General features: G+C 36.7%; 1 protein-coding gene across 3 annotated transcripts; it reads right to left on the bottom strand.

Moving 5' to 3' along the window:
• Nucleotides 1-479: 479 nt before the first annotated feature.
• LOC113056814 (serine/threonine-protein phosphatase 2A 56 kDa regulatory subunit epsilon isoform-like) lies at nucleotides 480-22,927 on the bottom strand. 3 transcript variants are annotated; one of them, XM_026223706.1, is made up of 14 exons: nucleotides 22,568-22,927; nucleotides 18,873-19,033; nucleotides 8,094-8,290; nucleotides 7,346-7,447; nucleotides 6,747-6,839; nucleotides 6,507-6,637; nucleotides 6,363-6,422; nucleotides 4,797-4,905; nucleotides 4,648-4,701; nucleotides 4,511-4,561; nucleotides 4,242-4,361; nucleotides 3,864-3,991; nucleotides 2,770-2,871; nucleotides 480-2,672 (listed from the first exon to the last, which is right to left on the bottom strand). In XM_026223706.1, exons 2-14 carry the CDS (start codon nucleotides 19,027-19,029, stop codon nucleotides 2,573-2,575), a joined length of 1,404 nt encoding a protein of 467 aa, XP_026079491.1. In that variant the 5' UTR covers nucleotides 19,030-19,033; nucleotides 22,568-22,927; the 3' UTR covers nucleotides 480-2,572. The 3 variants fall into 3 exon arrangements, with proteins under 3 accessions (XP_026079491.1, XP_026079492.1, XP_026079493.1); XM_026223707.1 differs by lacking the exons at nucleotides 18,873-19,033; nucleotides 22,568-22,927 and adding an exon at nucleotides 14,812-14,988; XM_026223708.1 differs by lacking the exons at nucleotides 18,873-19,033; nucleotides 22,568-22,927 and adding an exon at nucleotides 13,151-13,359.
• Between the last annotated feature and the right edge of the window lie 202 nt (nucleotides 22,928-23,129).

Consider the following 23,129-nt stretch of genomic DNA (forward strand, 5'->3'; position numbering starts at 1 on the left):
CTATTCTTGTTTCCAAGGGTGATGTTAATTAAAGCAAGCAGTCACCCAAGTATGCCCTTACTTCCTATCCCTTCCTCTCCCTCCATGTAAATGACAGGTTAATGCTCAAACTGAAAGAATAAAGCCTGCATATATCTTAAATACATATACTCCTGCCAATTTCAGAGCAGCTCTGAATCGTTTAACCCCTCAGGAAAAATCCTGCAAGCTCGCACTTTAGCATGCAAACCATTAGGACAAAACAAGATCGACCTGCATCTAAAGTCTACATGCACAAAGGTTGAGAAGAGTTTAAGATGCACAGCCAATGTTTTCCACAAAAGCAAATGTATTGTTAGCTGGTTTTAATTTAATTTTTTTTATGTTGAGCTCTGCTGCACCCTTGTGGAAGAATTTGGTATTTGTGAGTAGAGGGCTAAAATCACAAACAAACTAAACATTGTCCTTTAAACAATTAATCAATCACACAAAGCAACAGGTCAGCAGAAAATGAACACACTCTTATTTATTCAACCTCTAGTCATTCCACCCTGAAGAAAAACTTTTTGAAGAACTGTTACAAAGATTTTGCAACAAAAAGGGTATTCATAGTCTCCAGGTGTCAAAAAAAAAAAATTCTTTCTTACAGCAAATTAACCAACTACTTGACTTGTTGAGTGTGTAAAGAACTATTCAGACTGATTCAAATAGGAGTTCACTAATAATACATGAGTCTTTTCGATTCATTCATTAGACCAGATCAGGAGTCATTCACAACAGTTTGTTTGAGAAGTACGACTCATTGTCAAGGTTGCAGTTTGAGTTGGACAGACTTGTTGGTTAAGTAACGAACTAATCATTCTTATCGGTTCAAATAGATAACACAAAAGTTCACCAATGAACCTTGATTTTTTTTTTTGAACAATTACAAGAACTGGTTTATAAAAGCCATTCATTATGCCATTCTGATTCAGTTCAGTTTGGGAACCAATTGTTCAGACTGGTTTTGTGAATCCAATTCATTGAAACTTAAAGGAATAAATCAGTTAACAGAACCAAAGGCCATGAAAATCATTCAGTTTTAGTACTTTAGAAAACAAATCAGAACCATTTCATGATTTTCAGCTGCAATAATGCCCAAGTTATTCACTTTCAAGTTATACAGATGCATCTCTCCTTTACCCTTTCATCCGCTCACACACGCCACAAATAAGGCAAATGTGCATTTCATCTTTATCACAAAACAGGTTTAATTTAATATCTCTTTATTTTTTAAAATAATTAAACATTTGCATTTATCCAACCCTTTCAGCTTTTATAATCGTTTGATTTCTGGGGCTTTCTAAAGCACAGGTTTAATTCTGACAAAGCTCCACAGCATCAGTCCTCCACAGTCCCCCTCTCACTCCCCCCAAATCAGCAACTAAGTAAAAAAAAAAAAAAAGGAAGAACAAATTCCACTTGGTCAAAAAAACAAAAAACAAAACCAATTCCAGACAAAAAAATAAAATAAACCCAAAACAAATTATAAGTGAAACCCAAGAAAGGAAGAGAAAAAAAAATTCCAAGAGGTGGTGTTCAATCTTTCCTCATCATATACTGGATTCTCCTAAAGAAAAATACGCTAAAGGTTCTACTAGATACAGAGTATCTAAGTACTGCATTCAGATACAGTATACAGGTACTTAACACTGTAACAAACTCCTCACACACTCGAATGCAGAATGTGTGTGTGCACGTGCAGTTCGATTTCTCATGACAAGCATCTCCGGTTTTGCTGCTGGAATTCTGGACACCCGCTCTGATGTGTGTGTGTGTGTTTGTGTGTCCCATTTACTGGTACCAGTACCGGACTGGTGCTAAAGAGTCCAAATGAGTGTATCGGGCGGCACATTTGGACAAAAAAAAGAACGAAAAGGGTGGAAAAACAAGAGCTGGTGAGTATTTATGACTTCCTCTTCTTTGCTGGTTACTGCTTAGTGTCCTTTTGCGTCTCCTTAAGGTGTCCAGACCCACTGCATTTATCCAGATGTTAACAAATAATCAGAGGTCAAGGGCAGACTACTCTGCTTTCAGATATTAAGGACACACAGGTGGCGAATGTTGAGCCAATTCAGAAACATGAGGAAGAAAAGAAATAGCGGGGAAGAGAAAGGTACATAGAGAAGGGGGCAGGTGAGGATAAAGAGAGAGAATTGGGCTGGTGTTGTTCAGTAAGGATGGCCGAGGTATGTCAGATCAGTGGGATGAGATTCTCTGGTTGTTTGTTTGATTTTCTTAACAGCAGTCATTTATTTCAGTCCTACTGTCTGTTCAAAGTCCTTACACCTCCAGTGCGGGTTTCTCTTGTTTTTTTCCTTATTTTAATTGTTTAATTTCCTTTTCTAGTCATGTTGTTTTTGGGCATTATATTTTTAAGGGGGAAAAAAAGAAGATAAAATAAAGTTATTTACAGTGCTTTTGAAATTATGAGACTGACGAGGTGAATCTACCGTAAAGTAAGTCGCACAAATACAGAAAGGAAAAAATGTGGCCAACGTTCCGAGCGCGTGTTGGAGGCGTTGGGAAAAAGCGGTCCGGGAGAGGCGCGTCGTTAAGTGGGAATAATTCCGTCGCTCTGGAGGCTTTTCTTTAACTCCAGATCCTCCAACCTCTTCCACAGCTCCTCTCTCTCCTTCTCTTTTTTCTTCTCTCTGAGGAATGACAGAATGAAGAAAAAAGCTAATAAATATGAGGTATATTTAACACCGCATGCTTAAGCGGCATAAAAGAAGATTAAAAACAGCTCACCTCTGACGATCTGACTTGTAAGTAGACGTGAGTTCATCAAACAAAGGGCTGTTCATTTCCATGAAGGCCTTCAGAACATTATAGACTAAAGCTACAATGGCCCTGAAAGCAGAAAAAGAGAACAAATTAGCAATAAGCATGATTGGACGGGAAATGATTAGCCCGGTTAATGCTGGACAGTGAGGACAATGCTGTGTTGAGTACATCACATACAAATATACTAAATCTTAACATGGAGGTTGTGAAAGTACACTACTGTTCAAATGTTTTGAGGTCAGTAATGTTTTTTTTTAATGCAGATGCTCACCAAGGCTGCATTTATGTGATCACAAATACAGTAAAAATCAATATCGTAAATATGCGTTCAGTGGATACTCTCCAAAATGGCTCTACGGTGATGCAGGAGACAAATTGTTGAACAAAGTCATTATTTTTCTATTCTTTGTGTATAAAAACTATTCTTGCAGTTCTACAAAATTATAGTTGTACCTGATGTCACATGGACCGTTTTACTGATCTTTCTATATTTCTGGACATTGACTGTATTAGTTGCATTGCTATCTATGGGAGGGAGGGTAAGAGCAGTCAGAATGCACCAAAAATATCTTAATTTGTGTTCCGAAGATGAACGGAGGTCTTATGGGTTTGGAATGATATTAGGGTGAGTAATTAATGACAAAATTTTATTTTTGGGGTGGAGTAACCCTTTAATGAGCTAACTCTCTGTGTACTTGTTTCATGGATGTACGTATGTATGCATGTAAAAATATATAAAAATACGGACCCCAAACATTTGACCAATAGTGTATAAATTGGACTGAACAGTCATTTTTACACATAAAACCTATTAAACTAACATAAAATTAACTAACCCGTTAAAATAAACAAATCTGATACTCGCAAAAGCAATCTGTGCAAAAGTGTGTATTTAATATTTTTAAATTCATAGATTACATTTGATCAAATTTGTATGCGTCTTCGCAGATAGCGTCCTGAGATAGATAGTAAATTGAAGATAAACCAATAGATGTGACTGGGACAAAAGATGCCAGTGATGTTGTTAAATACATCAGAAGATTGTAGGCTTGACTCACGGGTTCCAGTGTTCTTTGGAGATACGGTACAGACTTGTGAACATTATAGGAAGAATCACATTAGAGTTCTCCTCAATCAGACTCATGATGTACTCGTTATTCCAGTAGTACAGAGCTCTCTCAGCCACCTGGAACACATACACACAATCTGAACACTTTCTAAGCTCATAATATGATGCATCATCTATTTGTATTGTCAATTGCTGCATGCGTTTCAAAAGTTGTTTCCTTTTAAAAGCAAAACTGTGGTGAGAATTGGCTTGTTCTCAAATAGCGGGCTGCACAACTCAGAAAAACTGAAAAATTGTTTATTCTGGCTGCATAACTACAATTGGACCGGTTTAATTAAGTCTTGGACTAGAGTTGATTTGTGCAGACCTGAAAATGAGGGCTGGAGACACATTTGGAGATCTGTTTGAAGAGAGGCTCCTGTATCTTCACAAACTGCGTAGGCTCAATCACATCCAGAATCTCCTCCAACTCTCCTAGGTACATGACCTACACACACATCAATGCAGACAATCAGAGAAGCGTTTACAGAACATCAGTGAATGCATCCTAAAGCGTCATCAACACTGCCCTGAAATCATGACTGCTCAACCTCATGCTGTGAATTAGCTCTATTCAGGAGACCGCATTCATCTCACCTCTTTCTGACTGCAGGTTTTAGGCCAGAATTTCAGCAGACCTCTGATAACCTGTTAGAGGGAGAAAAAAAAACAGGATTGATGAAGTAAATGGACAAAAAAGAAAGTAATGATTATAGTGGAAAAACTGCACTTACTGGTTCTGTTAATGCAGGGTCTTTCTCTAAGAACTGTACAATACAATATGCCAGCTGCAAAAACAACAGTAATGTCACTGACAGGATTAACACTCCAGGAAGTGAACACACAGGAATCATCTGAATGTTTTCACACAAACGGGAAGTACCTGTGCATGGAAAAGTGAGAGGCTCTTGACGGTGTGAAGAGGAATCAAAACTTTCACCAGAAACTGTTTGTGCTCAGCCTTCAGTGGCAGAGCGAAGCCATTGATGATGCTGACAGAGGACAAACACAACTTTCACAAACAGCATTCTGAGATTGCCAAACCTTGAATTTATTGCAACAGTCAGAACAATGCAAAACTCATCAGGGGCTTCATGGTAATATAATCAAGCTTCATGGAAGCTGCGGAGCAATCTCCAGTTCTGAGGTTTTTATAAGCAAGCACGACAAATGCTGCAGCGGACTGATCTTCAGTGAATTTATTTGCAGTCTGCAGCTCACAAAATGCTTTCATCTGGCCAAGATCTGTATTATTTTATTAACATTGATACTGTTTTACGGCACTTTAAAGCTCCTGTAGAGTAGACTATATGCTTTTTCTGTATGGAAACTAATGCTTGTACCACAAAACCATGGTGAATACAAAACTATATTTTCAGAAGAAACTTCTCTTTAAGAATGGTTAGATGATCAAGAATAACTCAGATCTTATGTAAAAGAAAATTCCAGCTGTAAATTGCAATTATGTAATTATGTTAAGTGACTGAAATAATGTAAATAGCAAACTTAGGGTGTATGAATGGCGTGACTTTTTCTCAAGCACAAACCCTGCACTGAAGACATTTCTAAAGATTTCATTGGTCATGTCAATGACAATGCTAATGGTCGATACAACTCTAAGGAAAAATTAAAAATTAAAACACTAAACCATAATTAGTGGAACATTCTGATAGATATAGTTGCTGTTTTTCCTGTTAAGCTCTATCCATGTTTTTTTTACCTTGTAAACAATAAAATCAGCTGTGAGGTGGAATTAACTTGTTTGGGGGATTTTATTTTTTATAATGTTTTTGTTTACATAATACATGCGTATGAACTGTATATTTATTATGAATATATATATATATATATATATATATATATATATATATATATATATATATATATATATATATATATATATATATATATATATATACACTCACACACAGAAGTATATATTTTCGAAAAATGTTAGGTTTATATATTAAATGTATTTACATGCAATATAAGTTATATGATTATAAATAAATACACATGTAAATACATGTAAATATTTCCAAAATATAAACTGTGTGTGCATTTATATATACATAATAAATATACACACCATACACGTATATATTGCGTAAACGAAAACTTTTTGTTTCATTTTGGATGTGAATCATTTGACCGCACTAATATTATATTATATATATATATATATAAGGGCTGGGCAAGTTAATGCATTATCATAGCATTAACATATTAATTGATTAATGCCGACAATTATTTTAATCGCGCCTAATGCAGTTTTTTTTATTATTATGAAAATCCATTATTCTCTGGCTCTAAATACACATACTAACAAATCATGGGTCCCTGGAGGGGATGCTCCCTATCAAATTATTTAAGCTAAGCATCAAGATGCATCTATGTAAGCCTAGCAGTTAAGAAAATAACATTGTGACTTTAAATGAATACAACTCACCTTCCCAAAATCTCCAACAATTCTGCCACTCCACTGAAGTGCTCAGTTTCATAAACAAAACTAAGAACAAGAGAGACCGAGAGATGAACGCTTGTGCTTTATTCTTACATTTGCAAATATAATGTAAACTGTCATATCACTCACCGTAGAAAAATATTATTAATCTGTTTTCGTATAAAAGCTCTTAGTCCAAGGAATTTTCCGTAGATTCTGTGTAAGACTGTCTTCAGGTAATCTCTCTCCCGCGGGTCCTCGCTGTCAAACAACTCCAGCAGCTGACAGGCCAACAGATGGACACCGCACACACACAAAAGAAAAGATGAGCAAACAAACATTAGTGACAAACTAATAGATTGAGAAGATTTTTAAAAAGAGCATCCTCACCTGTAAGACAAATTTCTGGTCTATGTACTTTTTGGCAATGCTGGGTTGAAACTCCTGGCTCTCCAAAAAACGAATGAAGAACTCATACACGAGCTGAGAAGAGAAAAGAATGAGAGAGTTAATACTTGGAGGAGTTCTTTGAACTCTGCATGCATGCAAAGACAGGTAAAAGGTAAAAGGTTGTGGTTCAGTTGAGGTCACAGTCACAGGACACACTGCTACTGCCACCAGAGGTCACTGCCATTATAACAGGTCGGGAAAAAAAGAGACATGGATCACATTTCTGGGAATGTGGCTTTCATTATTGGACTCTCTGATGATGTAGATGAAAGCTGGGATTAATAAAGAAACAAAAGAAGTTTTACCAGGAAGACTATCCTTGAGATATGCATCTCATTTCTAAAGGAGTCCTGGAAGCATACAGTGAGTACACACACACACACAGAAAGGGTCAGAGTGTGTGTACAAACCCTCAAAAATACACACAAAGACAAACATGCTGAAACAAATAAAACAGACAGGAGCCCTACAAAAGGAGAGAGGGACCAGAGTGCACAAAAATATTCTCAAGAACGTCTACTGTACACACACACACACACCTGTAAATGTGGCCATGAGGCCTCTAGGGTGGGTTCATCCTCCTCCGGATCAAACTCATTACTGTCACTGGGCGGAAGAGTTCGGAATATATTATAGGATACCTGAAAAAAAAAGTAATATAACCATAAAAATAGATGAATCAAATATTACAGACCAGACTGTGTGAAGACAAGCTTTCTTGAAATTTCAAGCTCTAATCAGATTGACTTTATGCAACTTCAGGGTATTAGGGTGCACAGGTTTGTAATTCATCACTCAACCTGACTGGAGCATGTGCATTTGAAAGCTTTTTTAGGTGAAAATTATTTTTTGGAATAATTTTTGCATAAAATGCATGTTCATTTAATTTGAGCACTTTTGTGTATTGGTATGTCTCTTTAGGAATTATTAAATTGTATTGGGTATATCAGCAATTTATCATTTTGGCCATCTTTATCATTAAATACTACCATATCAACCAACCATAATTTAAAATAATCATAATTTACTGCTTTTGAACATGAATAATTCTGAGTTTTAAAACCATTTTCAGACACTAGAAAATCATCTGAATATAAATTGAATAAATATAAATTATTAATTAATTCTGCTGCATAACTGTGCTATAACATTTCAGATTTCCATTATTATATAAACATTTTGTTTTTTGTTTGTTTTTTTGAAAGACATTAATATTTTCATTTATGAAGAATGCATGAAAATAATCGAAAGTGACATTAAAAGACAATAAAGAGTGTTTTCACTCACCATTTTGACGACCTCTGGGTAGGCCTGTTCTGTGAGGTATCCTCGGCTGACAGTGACATAATCGACAAGCTCGTTGAGGGTTGAGCGCTTGTATTCTTTCATCTTCAGGTCTGACAGAGTGTCCATGAAATCAAACAAAGCACAACACTGCTGAAGTTTCTTCAGGAACAAATCCGGCTGCTCCTGAGCAGAGACGTCTGTGCACAAACAAACAAACACATATGAGAAAAAGCTCAAAATGTCCTACTGAAACTTCACTTTGTGATGGGTGTGCTCACAAAAGCACTTAAGTAGAAGGTTCAGGGTGTACTTCCATATATACAGACACCATCTGACTCCGACACAGCCTGAGAGAAAAACTCATAATGGTATTCATTTTAGTTGAGTTTCAAGTCAGTAAACATGCCAAACAAGACAAAAGATCCCATATCTCTCTCGATTAACAGGAAAGATTTGAGGATGTAAAGATCACACTAGATCAGTCATCAGACATGAGGGGCAGTTTTCCAAAGGACTCCAAAGGACTTTGATATGTAAACTAATCAGTGGGCAGCACAGGAAAGGGAAGAAAACTAAACTTCTCAGAGTTCAAATTCAGAACTTATTTGCTGACTTAACTGCATAAATGGCAGAACGCGGATTTAGAAGCAAATCTATGCTGTATACCCACTAATTTGGTTCACCTAACAGATAGCCTTTAAACAATCACCATCAATGTCAATGTCAACAATGTCAATGACAACAAAAACACCCAATGAAACAGTTTGAGTAGTAATTTCCTTCCCTGAGTTGATGTATCTCCTATTAAACAGAGAACTGGGGATTGACAAAGAACTTTTTTTTTTTTTTTAAAGCTTAGTTTTAACAACTCTTCACAGTTCAGTTGGTTTGTATATTGTTGGTGTAAAAAAACAAGCTGCTTTTATCCGCCATGTTAATCAGTAATTTTACCCATGATAAAAAAAACGTGCACTTAATTTGCTTGGAAAATACTTGCGAATACGGCAGTCATAATAAAATGTATTGTATCACTAGTGCAGTGTCCGTTCAGGGAGCATATAAGTCCTGCCCGCATGAAGCGCATCGCTTCCAGCTCGCGCTGTTCTGTAGTTTATTGCGCCAAAATGCGACACTGCACTCCTTTGGGTCTGCAGCAACACCCCCACCATGTGTGATTGGATGAACGGTTCTCATATAGGCTTGCCGCAATAGACTGTGCTAACGGTGATGCCGCAACCCCAGTTATGTCACCAAACCCCACCGTCATTTAGATTTTTTTATATATAATAATATATATAATTTAGTTCAGTTAAAGAACAGGCACTACAATTACTGTGTAATTTATTTTATTTGACATCAAGGTGCATACCTCCAAGCTTTCTTATTCATTTTGCTAAAAAACTTTCTATGTTTCTTATTTATTTGGTTGTATATTATAGATGTTTACTTATTTCCAGTTTTGTATGCCCATTTAAACTTTATGTAATTTACTTGTTATTTTATATTAGGCAAAGCCTGCCCTATAGCATGGTGTATTTTTATTCATTTTGTTAATAAGAATTCTATGTTTAATATATAGGCAAAATTTAGTTTGATGTAGGGCTGTGCAAAAAAAAAAAAATCGAAGGCGATTTTCATGCGCATATTGTCAGTTAAGGCACTCCTGTGATTAGTAGTATATCTCCAGCACGTGCGTTCAGATCAGGATTGGCAGGTTTTCAAAACAAAACCTGCCCAATTACTTCTCAAAACTAGCCCAATCGCGTTTTGTTCTGGACAATAAAATAAAAATTTTTGTGGCGGGGTTCCCTTGGTAAAATTAGCATTTTAGGGGCTAAACATCACATTATTGGGATTGGTGTCGCTTCGACCCGCGGACATGAAAAACAACCGCAGAATTGGTAACACTGTTTAGCCTTTACTACAGAGCCGTAGATCACAGAAAATCCACACAAAATCGATTTCAAAATCAGAGGCGATTCTTTGTCACTTTTGAAAGCGATTTTGTGTAGCTTCAATTTTTTGCACAGCCCTAGTTTGATATTGCATTCAAGCAATAGACGCCGAATTACCACTAATCTGAAAATGCACACAGTGCTTTTAAGCTATTTAAAGGTCCTGTTCTTCATGATCCCATGTTTCAAACTTTAGTTAGTGTGTAATGTTGTTGTTAGAGTATAAATAATATCTGTAAAATTATAAAGTTAAAAGTTAAATGTAAAGAGAGATATTTTATTTAACAGAAGTCGCCTACATCGAATGGCCAGTTTGGACTACATCCCTCTACTTCCTTTTTTAATGATGTCACTAGAACAGTTTTTTGACTAACCTCCACCCATAGGAATACACAAAAAAGGGGGCGTGGTCTTGTTGCGCTCCCACGGAGAAGAGGAATGGTTGCGTTTGTACAGTGTGTTTGTCACCATGTAGTCAAAACGCAGTTATTTTCATCCCAGAGTCCAATCACCTTTGTTTGGGCTTCCCAGGGACACTGTACTTATAGATCAATGGTTACAATTTGTGTTTAACTCGGTTCCCGAAAATTATAATCCACATGTAAAACTATGTGCAGCACATTTTGCTGAGGACAGCTTCCTCAGTCTCAATCAGTTTAATGCCGTATTCGCACAAAGGTTATTCTTGAAAGATGGAGCAGTTAAGTTGGTGCGTTTAACAGTTTCTGTAACTTATTACACAAAGGGCTACGCTGGTTAGCTTTGTTAACTAGATGGTAATTGAAACTAATCTAATCTGAATTTTAAGAAGAGTGTAGTAATGGGCTAGTTGCATATCTCCGCCATCTTGGATTTCTGGTCTTGCGAGTGTGTGCGTAGATATTTCCGGTTGTGCTTAAAGTCAGTGCAGAGAACTGGAGAAGTCCAAATATTACCTTCTATATGTTTAAAGGATTTATAATATCACTTCATATGCAAATAAGATATACACTGCTATTATCACTATAATATAAATGTTAACTGAGCCAGTGGATTTGAAACTTGTGTATGTTTGGGTCTGGTGAATGAATTAAATACACTAATGTTCACTACTGTTCACGAAATGAAAGTTGAACTCATGGCGTGTATACACAGCTATATAATGTATTTTATCTTACCAAATATGTAAATGTACAAATGACTTATTTCTCGAAAATGTTATTATTATTATTTTTATATTAAATATTTACCTCGTGAGACGTGGTCTGCGATTTATCCTCAGAAATATCTATTTCTCAATTGTACACATACATCAGTCTGTTTCATCGTTATTTTCACAACATATTTTATTTTACACAGTAAAAAATACGTGACTAATTTTAATATGTTTAATCTGATAATTAATGCAAAACAATAACAATATACATAGACAGATAATGATTTATGCTACAGATCTTTCACAAAACAAATAAAAACACACATGAATGCAAACAACGATCTTTTATTTAATGCAAACATACCATAATTATATTACGTCTAATTGTACAGTTAGTTATAAATTATGTTATCAAATAAAGTTAATAAAACATGCTTTATCAGAAATCTCTGTACGTCTCGTTTGAAGGTCTGAAACATTTATCTTACATAACAGAACAAAACCTGCTCTTCAAAATGAAAAGTATTGCATATTTGAGAGGTTTGTGTTTGAAAGAAGAAATCCCTGTCGACCTGACCTGACGCTGATCCACATAATCAACAGAAGAATAAAGCAATCTCCGCGTTGTATCTTGATGAATTTCCACACAGAGGTACGCAACATATAGGGAGGATGTTTCCCCATGTTTTTGATACACCACTATCGGCTGTTAAATTTGAAAATCATTAATTATATACATCTAGCCAAGATCCGTGTGCAAGTTTCCATTACAGTCAATGCGAGGGTCGCAAGACCGGAAATAAGTACGCACACACTCGCGTCGCTGAAGCTCACCGGCGCCATCTTGTGCACCTAGCCCATTCAACCGGACATTATCGATTGTTGGTGTTTGTAATGATCAGTTTAAATTAATTGTTTATATCTACTGTTTACTGTTTAACCACATGCTGGTTTAGCTGCAGCCACATGAATCATTGTACGAAATAAACAGCTTACCATTGTGAAACATCCTGCAAAAGTCGTGCTTGCACAGGTTCTACTCGATCCTCTTCTTCTATGTTCTCTGGGTCTAATTCCGGCTCAAATTTATAGGGTAAAATTAAAGACATGTTTACAATAACACTGAGCACATGCATCTCCACGTTATGGTAAGAGGCGTGACCTGTCCGAGTAACGTGCGCTAAGCTGCTGTCGAATCACAACACAGAAACCGCTGGCACAATCAGAACTCATTACGTATTTCTGAAGGAGGGACTTCATAGAACAAGGAAGTCATCAGCCCCTTTTTATGACAGTGAAAACAGCGGTATACAGATAAGTTAATTGTGTGAAAAATCCTGTTTTTTTACACGCGAAACATGAAAACGTTATTGCACACTGTAAACACAATCAAAGCTTCAAAAAACACGAAAAATGGGACCTTTAAAAGTGAGTGAAGGGCACCGAATTGCCACTATTTGAAAGTGAAAGTAAAATGCGCACACCGCTTTTACAAGCCATTTAAAAGTGAAGGAAAGCAAGGAAAAGAGGGAATGCCCCGCCCCCACGGTGATGCTGGCATTCTCGTTGTTGTCACACTCCGATTAACCGCTGTACAAATTTCCTCACCATCACAACCCAACTGTACAAGCTGCAAGAAGCAGTCTCAGTTCACAATGCAGTTCTGCAATTTTGATATCAAAGTCTTTTAAATAAAACAAATGACTTCTGCAAATGACGTAAAAGGGTTGTGATTCAGTATCATAGGTCACAACCCTCACGAAAAGATACAGAATCACAACATCCAAGGAATCCAACTTATCCTATAAAACTATCCAGTTGCATCTAAACCTGAACATCCAAAAGGTCAGGATAAAAAACACAGGGCAGTCAAGGCAGAGCAAAGCAGCACTGCTACAGTAGAGGACATGCAGATGAACATCTAGACAAAAGACATCCGTACAATTGCTCAAGTTAGACACACTCACACTCATTTTGGGATCAGGTGATTCAATCATGTGCAGTTATTTTCCATTTGTTTCCAGACTGATTTCTTGTTCTTGTTAGTTTAAAAGTTCACAAGGCTTTGAGGTATTAAGAGACGCTTAAATAAGAGGCCTGAAGAGTAATAAATTAAACAGAAGGTCTGTAGCGAAGTCTTCGGAGTCATTAAAGAGAAACAGATCTCCAAGGTGCAGTGGCATATTCATATATGGTGATGGCTTGTGCCTTGTGCTGCTTCACAAACATGGGTGGGGAAAACCCCACTTCAATGGAACGGTGGTCTTGGATTACTTTAAAGAGGCTGTTTGTGTGTAGTTTTAAATGCACAGAGAGAGAGAGTACTGGTTACAAAGTTGTGTCCAGTTACTTACACAGACATAGTGCATGTGCAAGAGTGTGTGCGTGAGTTGTTCCGACAGGTGGAACTAGCAGGTGACTTTCACAGAGCCAGAGACTGAGAAGGAAATGTACTGTATGCATTTAATGCAAAACACACACACACACACACACACACACAAGCAAAGACAGTTCCCTGAATCTAAAGAGAAGGATTTTTTCACTTGGGCATGAACTCTCATGATGCGGAGTTACAATAAAGTTGACTTGTTTGTACAGATAGTAAAATTCTTCTCACATTATGGCTGAGAACTGCACTGAGAAGTGGCAGATTTTATATAAATATTTTTATCAAAACAAAAAAAAACTAAAACTCAATAGTTATACAATTTTACAAGTGAATGTATGCAATGCATCAACAATATAATTTACAGTACAGAAAAAAAAGTATATTAATTTTGAGGTCTTCTATGCATTGAATTTCACTGTGTCTCTTTAAATTACCTTTAATACGATTTTACGAGCAAAGGAAATTAGGTAAAATCAATGCATGAACAGAGAAAATAAGCACACAATTAAATATGCAATATCAGCCCATAAATCCAAACTTGATCAATACTGTGTGTGAAGAAAAAAAAAATCTATTATGATGGATAAAGCACCAATAATTCTAAACTGGGACTTACCAAATTATTTTTACAATTGGAAGAAGAACCGTACAACAAAATTAATTTATTTGCGAAACGTGCAGCATTTTGGGCTGAATATTTATTTGAGTGTAGTCTGAGAGAGCAACACAGTGTTGTTGTTTTGTTGCAGTGATGCTGTAGCTGTCATGAAACTAAATAGCAGTTCAGGAAACATTTTTAAACAAAAACTTTAGGATAAAAATGCAATAAAACAGTGGTTTTCTTTCCAATTAATGCACTAAAGTGAACATAAAACATGTCTCGTAACCTGTAACATTAGAAACCGCCTAGTTGAATTCCTCAAAATAACATTCAAAATGGTCACATAACCATGATGATACACAACAATGAACTAATTCTGAACATACTGAACTCGCATCTGCAAAAGTGACAAGTCATGTTTGTGAGCCAACTAATGGGCATGAGAGAGCGCTCTGCGCTCATACCATCATTTAAGATCAGCATTTAATTGAACAAAAACCTTTTGGCCTGCTGATCTCACACGTGTTCACATACAGTCAGAACCAGCCCCCAAAACACCAAACACCACAGAAGATAAAACGCTGAAAGACAAAATGACAAAAATACACCATGACCACCCGCTCTTCCCTTTCACTCACTCAGACAGGTCTCTCTCTCTTTCTCTGAATTTCTTCCTGTGTTGTTAACTCCAGGGAACCGGTAGTGAGTCGGAAGTTAAAGTATATGCAAAAGTAAATCAAACATGACTGTTTGTAAGCCTCGTGTGTGTGTTATGTGTACGGTGTATGGTGCACAGAGCTGCACCTCCACAGAAGAACCCATGAGATCAGGTGTCGGATGGCTGAGCTGAGCCCACGGAAACACGGACGGGCTCTGTGTCTAATGTGCTATTTTCTGCCTTCCTCATTTAAACTCAAGCCAGCAAGGTCAGAGGCACAGCACGGATCCCGGAGAGGAGGGGCAGGAGTTTACGATGAGCCGGAAATGTATCTGTGGTGGCCAGAACACATGGCTTAATAGCAGCCTGGTAATACTAGGAACACACCACACTGACCAAGACTCTATATTTACAATTTTTAAGCATCTGTATTTACAAACATCTTCCAATGAATATTTACAACATCTTCAAGATCTTATTTCTCGTTTTTTACTAGCTATCCAGAACCAATAGGCAACTTGATGACAGGTCAGTGTTTTCCTTGTGTAAAATGACATTGTGCAGCATCAGCAGTCTGACATCCAGCAGGAGAGAGTGTCCCACGCAGATGAGATACAAAAGCTCACATCTCTCGGTTGATGCTGCGTGTGTTCCCAGGTCCCACTCACCTATAGCTTCTCTTCCCCTCTAGACAACACATTTTCTGTTTTAAGGTTCTCAGACAGTTTGTACACTACTGCTCAAAAGTGACAGTAAAAGATGTTCATAATCTCACTAAATATTCAAATACATGCTGATCTTTTGAATGGTATGGTATGGTATTAATATAATAAATATATTAAGCAGAACAATTGTTTAGTGATATGAAATATTTCATGACTTCCAAATCAGCATAAGAGAATGATTTCTAAAGAATCGTGACACTGGAGTAAAGTTGTTGAAAATTAATTTAAAAACATTTACAATATATTAAAATACAAAAGATAGCATTTTTAAATTGTTATGATAATTCACGATATTAACAGCATCTTGAATCAAATTATTGAAGTCTTGGCGAGCAAATAAAATCTTACCAACACCAAGCATTTGAACAGTTGTGTATGTGGCTTATTTTGGCTTGTGTGTGTTAGTGACAGTGCACAGTCATGAACTGACTAGTCATTAATTATTTTCTATAAAGGTTCAGTGTTAACAGCTAAGAGGAAGTGAGTGGTCTAAACATCAGCCTTCAGGTGACACACCACTAAACACACCATTAAAGTCTCTTTAGGAAAAAAAAAGCAAAGTGATTCTACAGTGCCCTCTATTGGCCACTGGGTTTTATGGCGCTCAATACATCTGTCCAGTAAATATCCATGACATTAGAAATGTTATTCTGTAGTCAGTCTCTCCCTCCCTCCCCCCACATTTTCACTGTTCACTAAAAGGTATTTTTCATTGTGTCATTTACTCATCAGAATGAAGCAAGCAATTGTAAACATTTTTGCTAATTCAACAAAACCTTCTCTAGGTTAGCTAGCTAGATAAAGTTATCTTGATGACAAATTAGCAGCCACAACAATACACCACAGCAAAAAGTTTCCAAGGCATAAAATAGATGTACAATTAACAGTGGCACTAAAAGGAAAACTTTTCTGTCAGGTCTGAACTGCTCACACACAGGCCATCTTTACTGTTGAGTCACGCTGTAACACTTGAGACTCTGAATACAGAAAGGTTTCAGAGAATCACTTTAGAATTTGACAGTCTGCAGATGAACAGCTGCTAGTTTTGTTGTTGTTGTTTTTTTTCTGAAGTGATTTAGAAAAGTATAGCATTACATCACTTACTCACCAATGGATGCTCTGCAGTGAATGGGTGCCGTCAAAATGAGTTCAAATAACGGATTAAAATGACTCTATAACCAGTCAACTGTCTAGTGAAGTAAAAAGCTGTATGTTTGTAAGAAACAAATCCATCATAATCCATTAAATCATTAACTTTAAAACAGGACTGCTGATTTAACATGTTAATGTGGCACAATTATTAAATGCATTAAAAATATTACCATATTTGATGCACCCTGTACCTGTACAACATCTTACATTGCATGCAGTAGTTACCAAATATGACACAGGACAATGACTCTTTGCATGATGTAGCCTATTTGAATTCAGTTATACGCAATGAAAATTCAAGATATGAGGGCAAATAATCCATTGGGGAGCAAGTGATGTAATTTCCGAAAATAAAATCATGGATAACATGATGGTAAATAAATCTTCAGCAAATTTTTGGTTATTTCTTTCAGCAAATTTTTGGTTATTTCTTTAAACATTATATTACCAATACACAACAGCTGCCAAAAACACAACTGTAAAAACTGATATTTTGGCTATCATGCTACGAATGCTAGGCTGTGATCATATCACTCACACACCATCTCTGTGACATTTGAGGGAATGACCCCTGTAGGGAATGAGATGCTTTGATCCCCCCTTCCCATAATCCTTACTGAGCGATCTGCAGGGGGTAAAGGTCATCAATATAGACTAGAAACATTTTCAGTCCCTCCTGCTCCATTTCTTAGTCCATCAATGAATAGAGCTGATAGTGCATCACAAGCAGAACGCAGTCATTTTCTAGGAAAGGCAGTGAATGTCAGACAAGAAACGGGTGAATCTGGCAACAGCCTGTTCTTTGATGACTGGGCAATTGTATTTTGTATTCATACATGATGAGAGATAAACAGACAAAGCCTTATGGGAGGGCAGTTTCCTTGGCAATGGCCAATCAGACGCACTCTAGAAATACTAGCTAAATCAACCTGTTTGACCACTCAACACACTGATATGGATTCAAAGGTTATTTGGTCAAACAAGTTAGTGTCTTATAAAAAAAATAAAATAAAATAAAACCTATTTGCAGCACTGAAAAAAGTAATATTAAAGTTCTAATAGGGATGCACAGTTATTATTCATAATCATTAAGTATTTCTACTGATACTGTAATTTACGTTTTTAATTTGATAATGAAATTTAACTACTGTTTTGTGTCACAGAAAACAGACTCTATATAGAGCTTATAATTATTTAATCACAGTAGCCATTATTTCCAATATTTTCTATTAATTGTGCAGCCCTAGAAACTTGTTACATGGTGTGTGTTTGTGTGTGTGTGTGTATGTTTTCCTTGTAAGGAGAAAGAAGAAATAGCAAGTCAGACCAATGGACGAATGCAAGACACGTGATTGCACACACCCACGTTTTCACTCCATCACACATGCTCCACAAAAACAAGCTCTTCAGACACACAGCCAACTGACATAAAACTGTAAGCCCTCAGTGAAACGGACAGATTTCTGCACTGATCTCTCCTCATTTAATTTTAGATCTGCCAGCGCCAACAGCACAATTCTCAGGCGAGCTTCAGGGTGACAAAACATTGGATACGTCTCTGCATTTGTTTGTTTTCTGTGTCTCCTACAGCAACTGAGGGTGATTCAGTAAATACCGGAAAAAAACATTTATAATACAATTGAATCTACGGTATTTGCATAATGTTTACTAGCAGATACCAAAAGATATTGCAGATTTGTACTTTGTAAAGAGTACAAGTAAGTCATAATCATAAACAAGCACAGACAAGTAAAGATGTACTCTTAAATTTTACAATCTTACTTAACTGCATTCTACAATACTATATTTACTATCTGTGCAATTTGCAGCATGTCTACTGTGCATATTTGCCAAAATGTGCAGCCTATACACTACCTAGACTTATTTTAATTTGCAATAATGCTTCATATTATGACCATTTTGTAATTATGATCAAATAAATGCAACATTGGTGAGCATAAGAGATTTCTTATAAAAACATAGACCACACATGACCTCAGAAAAATGCTACATTTACAGCAAATCTTTATTCTTGTTCTATACTGTAGAGCTTTATAGACCACTAAAGCAGTCTGAATCAGAATAATATTCTACTCTGTAAGTCTGTATCAGGGACTCAGAGCTCAGGTGATTTTAGAGCATTAAGTAATCGTGAGTGGGTCACCTTTGAGCAGGGGAAGAGGTGTGAGCTCGATTGGTTTGCCCTGAGAGCGGAACTGTGAGGAACTCTGAGAACGTTTCTGCTTGGCTTTCCGGACAGACTTCCGGGAAAATCCGTCTACTTTATCCACTGATGGAGGCGTGGTGGATGCGGAGGACATAGCCCTGGAAAAAGAGAGCGAGGTGTTTAAGACAAAACATCAACACTGCAACAAATGCATATTTGAGAAAAAAAAAAAAAATCTAATATTGCCCCAAAATAACGTGCATCTTTGTGGTATGTGTAAAAATACATCCCATCAATAGTCCTTGGGCACATGAGAACAACTGAGGGTTATTATCTCCAATATAAGATCTTAACCTCAGCTTTTAAAATGAATACCTTCCCAGGATCATATGATCACAAACATTTCAAAATACTTCTAAAAATGCTAAAGAATGGCCCATTTTTAATGGATTTGTTCTGTTTTGTTTGGAAACAACCCTACATAAACCATCTCCAAGTGTTGACTTTGCTATTGATCTTCATTTAAAATGACAGAAATGCTGAGACAACACTTACCAATCATAAACGTTACAGATTTAGTTAGTGGATTGTGTGTATGTTTAAGAGCACAGATTTTGAGTAATGAATGAAAGTATATGATAGACTATGAAACACTACCGAATGTTTGTATAATGACCATAATTATCTTCATTTAATTTGCTTTGGCTATAAACAACTGCTTGTTGGTCGTTAACATGATCACTCTGTAAAGACAAGTTTTTAGATAAATACAAATAGAGAACACAAACATATTTTGCATCATCATCAACATCTCGAGTCTTATATTTGCAAGGTACTCAGTTATTATGAACCAAAATATTTACAGGTACACACACTCCTACAGTCACTGACGCTAATCAGGCTACATAATTGCATGATGATTAATAGCGAGTTATTCCTGCAAAACAACACATGAAAACAACAAAATGAAACATTTCTTATCTGTGTATTTAGATTCTGTAGGAACCTGGCGGGAGTGTTTTATGATGAATTAAATAATTCCAGACATTTAAGTGCGTAGTGGAAAAACAAGACAAAAGAGTATGTCAAGTTGCTCTCAAGCAGCACCATAAACAGCCATTAGTTGCACTGAGGTCTTCAGATCAGTGACGTGTGTGTGTATTTTCATTATGTCTGTGTTCTGCAGGTCCAGTTTAAGCAGCACTAAATCCAGATCTGTTTTAATGCCTTCGGACAAAGAAGTTTGCGATTCAAAAGCAACTGTAATTATAAAACAAGCCACAAATGGCTATAGGAAGGAAATGTGGTGGTAAAATGAAAATCTAGACAGGAGATGTAAATAAAGGCAGGAATGCACACTGTGATGAAAGATAAAACAGCATGAAAACAATTTCATAAGCAAAAAAACAACAACTCTATTTTGATGAAAGAAGGCGTGTAGAACACAGCAGGATTCTGTTGACTGAAAAAGTCTGGATCAGGTTTTTTTACAGGTCTGCTGGTGTCAGCTTAAATTACATGCATGATATTAAAGCAGATAAACACAAAGAATTAACAGGTAGAATAAGTACAAAAGGCAAGGGAAGCGGAGGAGGAGGAAAAAGACCACCTAAAATTTCCTCTGATTATGTTAGTGGAACTTAGGTCATAGATCTAGAACTGAACTCAGTTATTTTGTCTTTTGAAAGCAAAATCTCTGAGCAGACACAAATGAATTTGCACAGAAGAGTACATTTCAACTGATTTGATCTGAACTGGACAGTCCAAAACAAGTGTGGTCTTTAATCTGACTATTCAATGCCCTTTGATATTGCAATCTGAGAGATTTAAATTAGCAGACATCAAACGATTGAGATGATGCCAACATCTATTGAGGACATCCCATAATGCTGCACTGTGCAGCCCACCACAAACAATGACATCCCCTTTCTGAGACACTTCTCCTGTTCTCAGAAACAACAGGCCTGGCTGTATCACTACCTGTAAAAGGAATAAACCTTCTCTCTTATGTACAAGAACAATGATTGCAAGCAACAATCTCACAAGAGAACATTGACGAAAACACAATAAACACAAGCAGTCATTGTGGTTAAGACTCTTTGAGAATGTCCCAAAGCTGAGATAAGTCACATTTTACCCCAAAATCAACAGAAAGAAACATAACAATACACATAAAAATATTTTTGTAAAATTATTATTAATTATTAAATTTAAAAAAGCATAAACTGCATTTAGACCATAAATCTCATCATCATGATGAAAAATCTGATAAATTATATATATATATATATTTTTTTTTTTTGCTGTAATAAAAAATATTATAATAATGAATACTAAAGGGAAAAAAGTACTTCATTGACATGAAAATAATGCAAACATTTTAATTAGTGAAGTAAAAAAAAGTTTTAATTATGCAAAGATATATAATGTGGGGTGAAATAGGACCAGGACTTAAAAAAATTGTAAGAATGATAAGATGAGAGCAGGAAAAAGATAAATGTTCCTTCCTCTCCTGTTATAAAGTTCACCCTGGTTTGACATTCACATTGAGATATCTGTATGTAACCAAGACACAGACTACAGACTTCTGCAAAAAATGAAGGAATGAAATCCCTGACAGCCCATTTTAAATTTAGCACAAATGCCAAACCTTTGTCTACACAGATAGATAGATAGATAGATAGATAGATAGATAGATAAAATCAAGCAATCACAACTGCAGTGCAGCTGAGATAGTTTATGAGATAGTGAGAGATAATCCCAAATGTCCATGCTGTTCTACAATCCAGCCCTGTATAAAGATCTGCAGGTATAAAAACATCCCAGGGTTTAGCAACTGGATTGACTGACAAAGAAGTGAACAAAGCAACCACAATCTAGGAACTCATGCCCGCTGGTAATCCAAAACACACTGCCACCGATGCCCTGGCCCTAATCTCTATAACCAGGTATTTAGAGATAACCTTTCCAATTAGTTTTGACTGAAGGTCACCCAAAACAAACAGTCCAACTGTAAACCACTCGTGGGATGCATGTGTTGTAGTTGTCGGTGATGAGATATTGGAACTGCCAAACTGCCAGGCAGCTGAAATGAACCAGACCATGGAAACAGGGCACAGAGGCATGGTGCCACTGAGCCAAAGCAAGAAGTTGGCAAAGAAGAGAGAGGAGTAGTGAACCACTTGGTGATCAGAACCACTTGTATTTGGTGAGTTAGTCCGTAATGAATAGACACAGAGTTTGGAGATTCACAAGAGCAGTTTAGCACTGTGGTTCCATCAAAAAGTACAGACAAAAGTATAAACCTACAGTCCATAAGAGTGCAGTTGATGCAGGTTCATGATCTCCCAATGTTCCTTAACATATTTACACATACAGAAACACAAGCAGCTGACAAATACCTACTGCATTCCAGAACAAAACAGATGAAGAACAAGCTTTCTTCAAGGATTTTCATTCATACACCCATTCAAATGTTGCTTTACAGTCAAGAGGTGTGAGATATATTAAAAGTATGATTACATTTTTTTTTCCCATTTAACTACACAACCCCTAGCAAACTCGGTATAAAAAGTGTTCTTAGACCTTAAGTTCGTTTATTAGACATATTTACTTTAGTATATGAAACACCAAAACGTACCGGGTCTCAATTTGAGCAGGATAGGCAAAAAACATTCAAATATTAAATTTACCTTGATGTTTTCGATGTGAGGAGCTGATTTGGATGTTTTTAACCGTCTTTCCTCCTTCAAGGCCTCTTGAAGCAGCAGAAAAAGAAAAATAAAGAGACAAAATCTGTTTTTGGCCTTAAAAACTGCCAAACCCACAGCAATAATCCCATCAAACACTCAAATTGCCGATGATAGAAAATGATCCAGCTGAAATACGAACATCGCCGGGTATCTCTTAATATCCACACACCGCGCTAATATGTTATTTTAATAGAGAAAATATGTTTTATTAGGGAATATAAGTCCCTTTTTCGCCCTATTGTCAATATTACTGGGCTGAGTCCATGGCACACATAACACGGAGGCGCTCTAGGCTGCTGGGCCGGGTTCGGGCCTACAGTGCCACGCTATTGGACAGTTTGAAGATTCCTTGGAACATGATTGGGCGACGTAGGTGTCAATCACCACACATGGGCGGGAAAAACCCTAAGGCTTCTCTAACGATGAATAGGGAAGTTGGGTTGAGGTGTGTGCAAGCAGGAAAGAGTCACCTTACTATTTTAATTGTTATGTAGTTTATTAC

The sequence above is a fragment of the Carassius auratus genome, chromosome 38 (assembly GCF_003368295.1).
Source record: "Carassius auratus strain Wakin chromosome 38, ASM336829v1, whole genome shotgun sequence".
NCBI classification, from domain to species: Eukaryota; Metazoa; Chordata; class Actinopteri; order Cypriniformes; family Cyprinidae; genus Carassius; species Carassius auratus.

Bases quoted from the DNA above. Each gene is read 5' to 3' on its own strand.
- LOC113056814 (XM_026223706.1), bottom strand. From the start codon at position 19,029: ATGTCCTCCGCATCCACCACGCCTCCATCAGTGGATAAAGTAGACGGA. The intron at 2,872-3,863 runs GTGAGTCAAGCC...TTCTGCTTTCAG, and splicing joins TCCAAAGAACACTGGAACCC to GGCCATTGTAGCTTTAGTCT. The intron at 2,673-2,769 runs GTGAGCTGTTTT...GTCATTCCTCAG, and splicing joins TACAAGTCAGATCGTCAGAG to AGAGAAGAAAAAAGAGAAGG.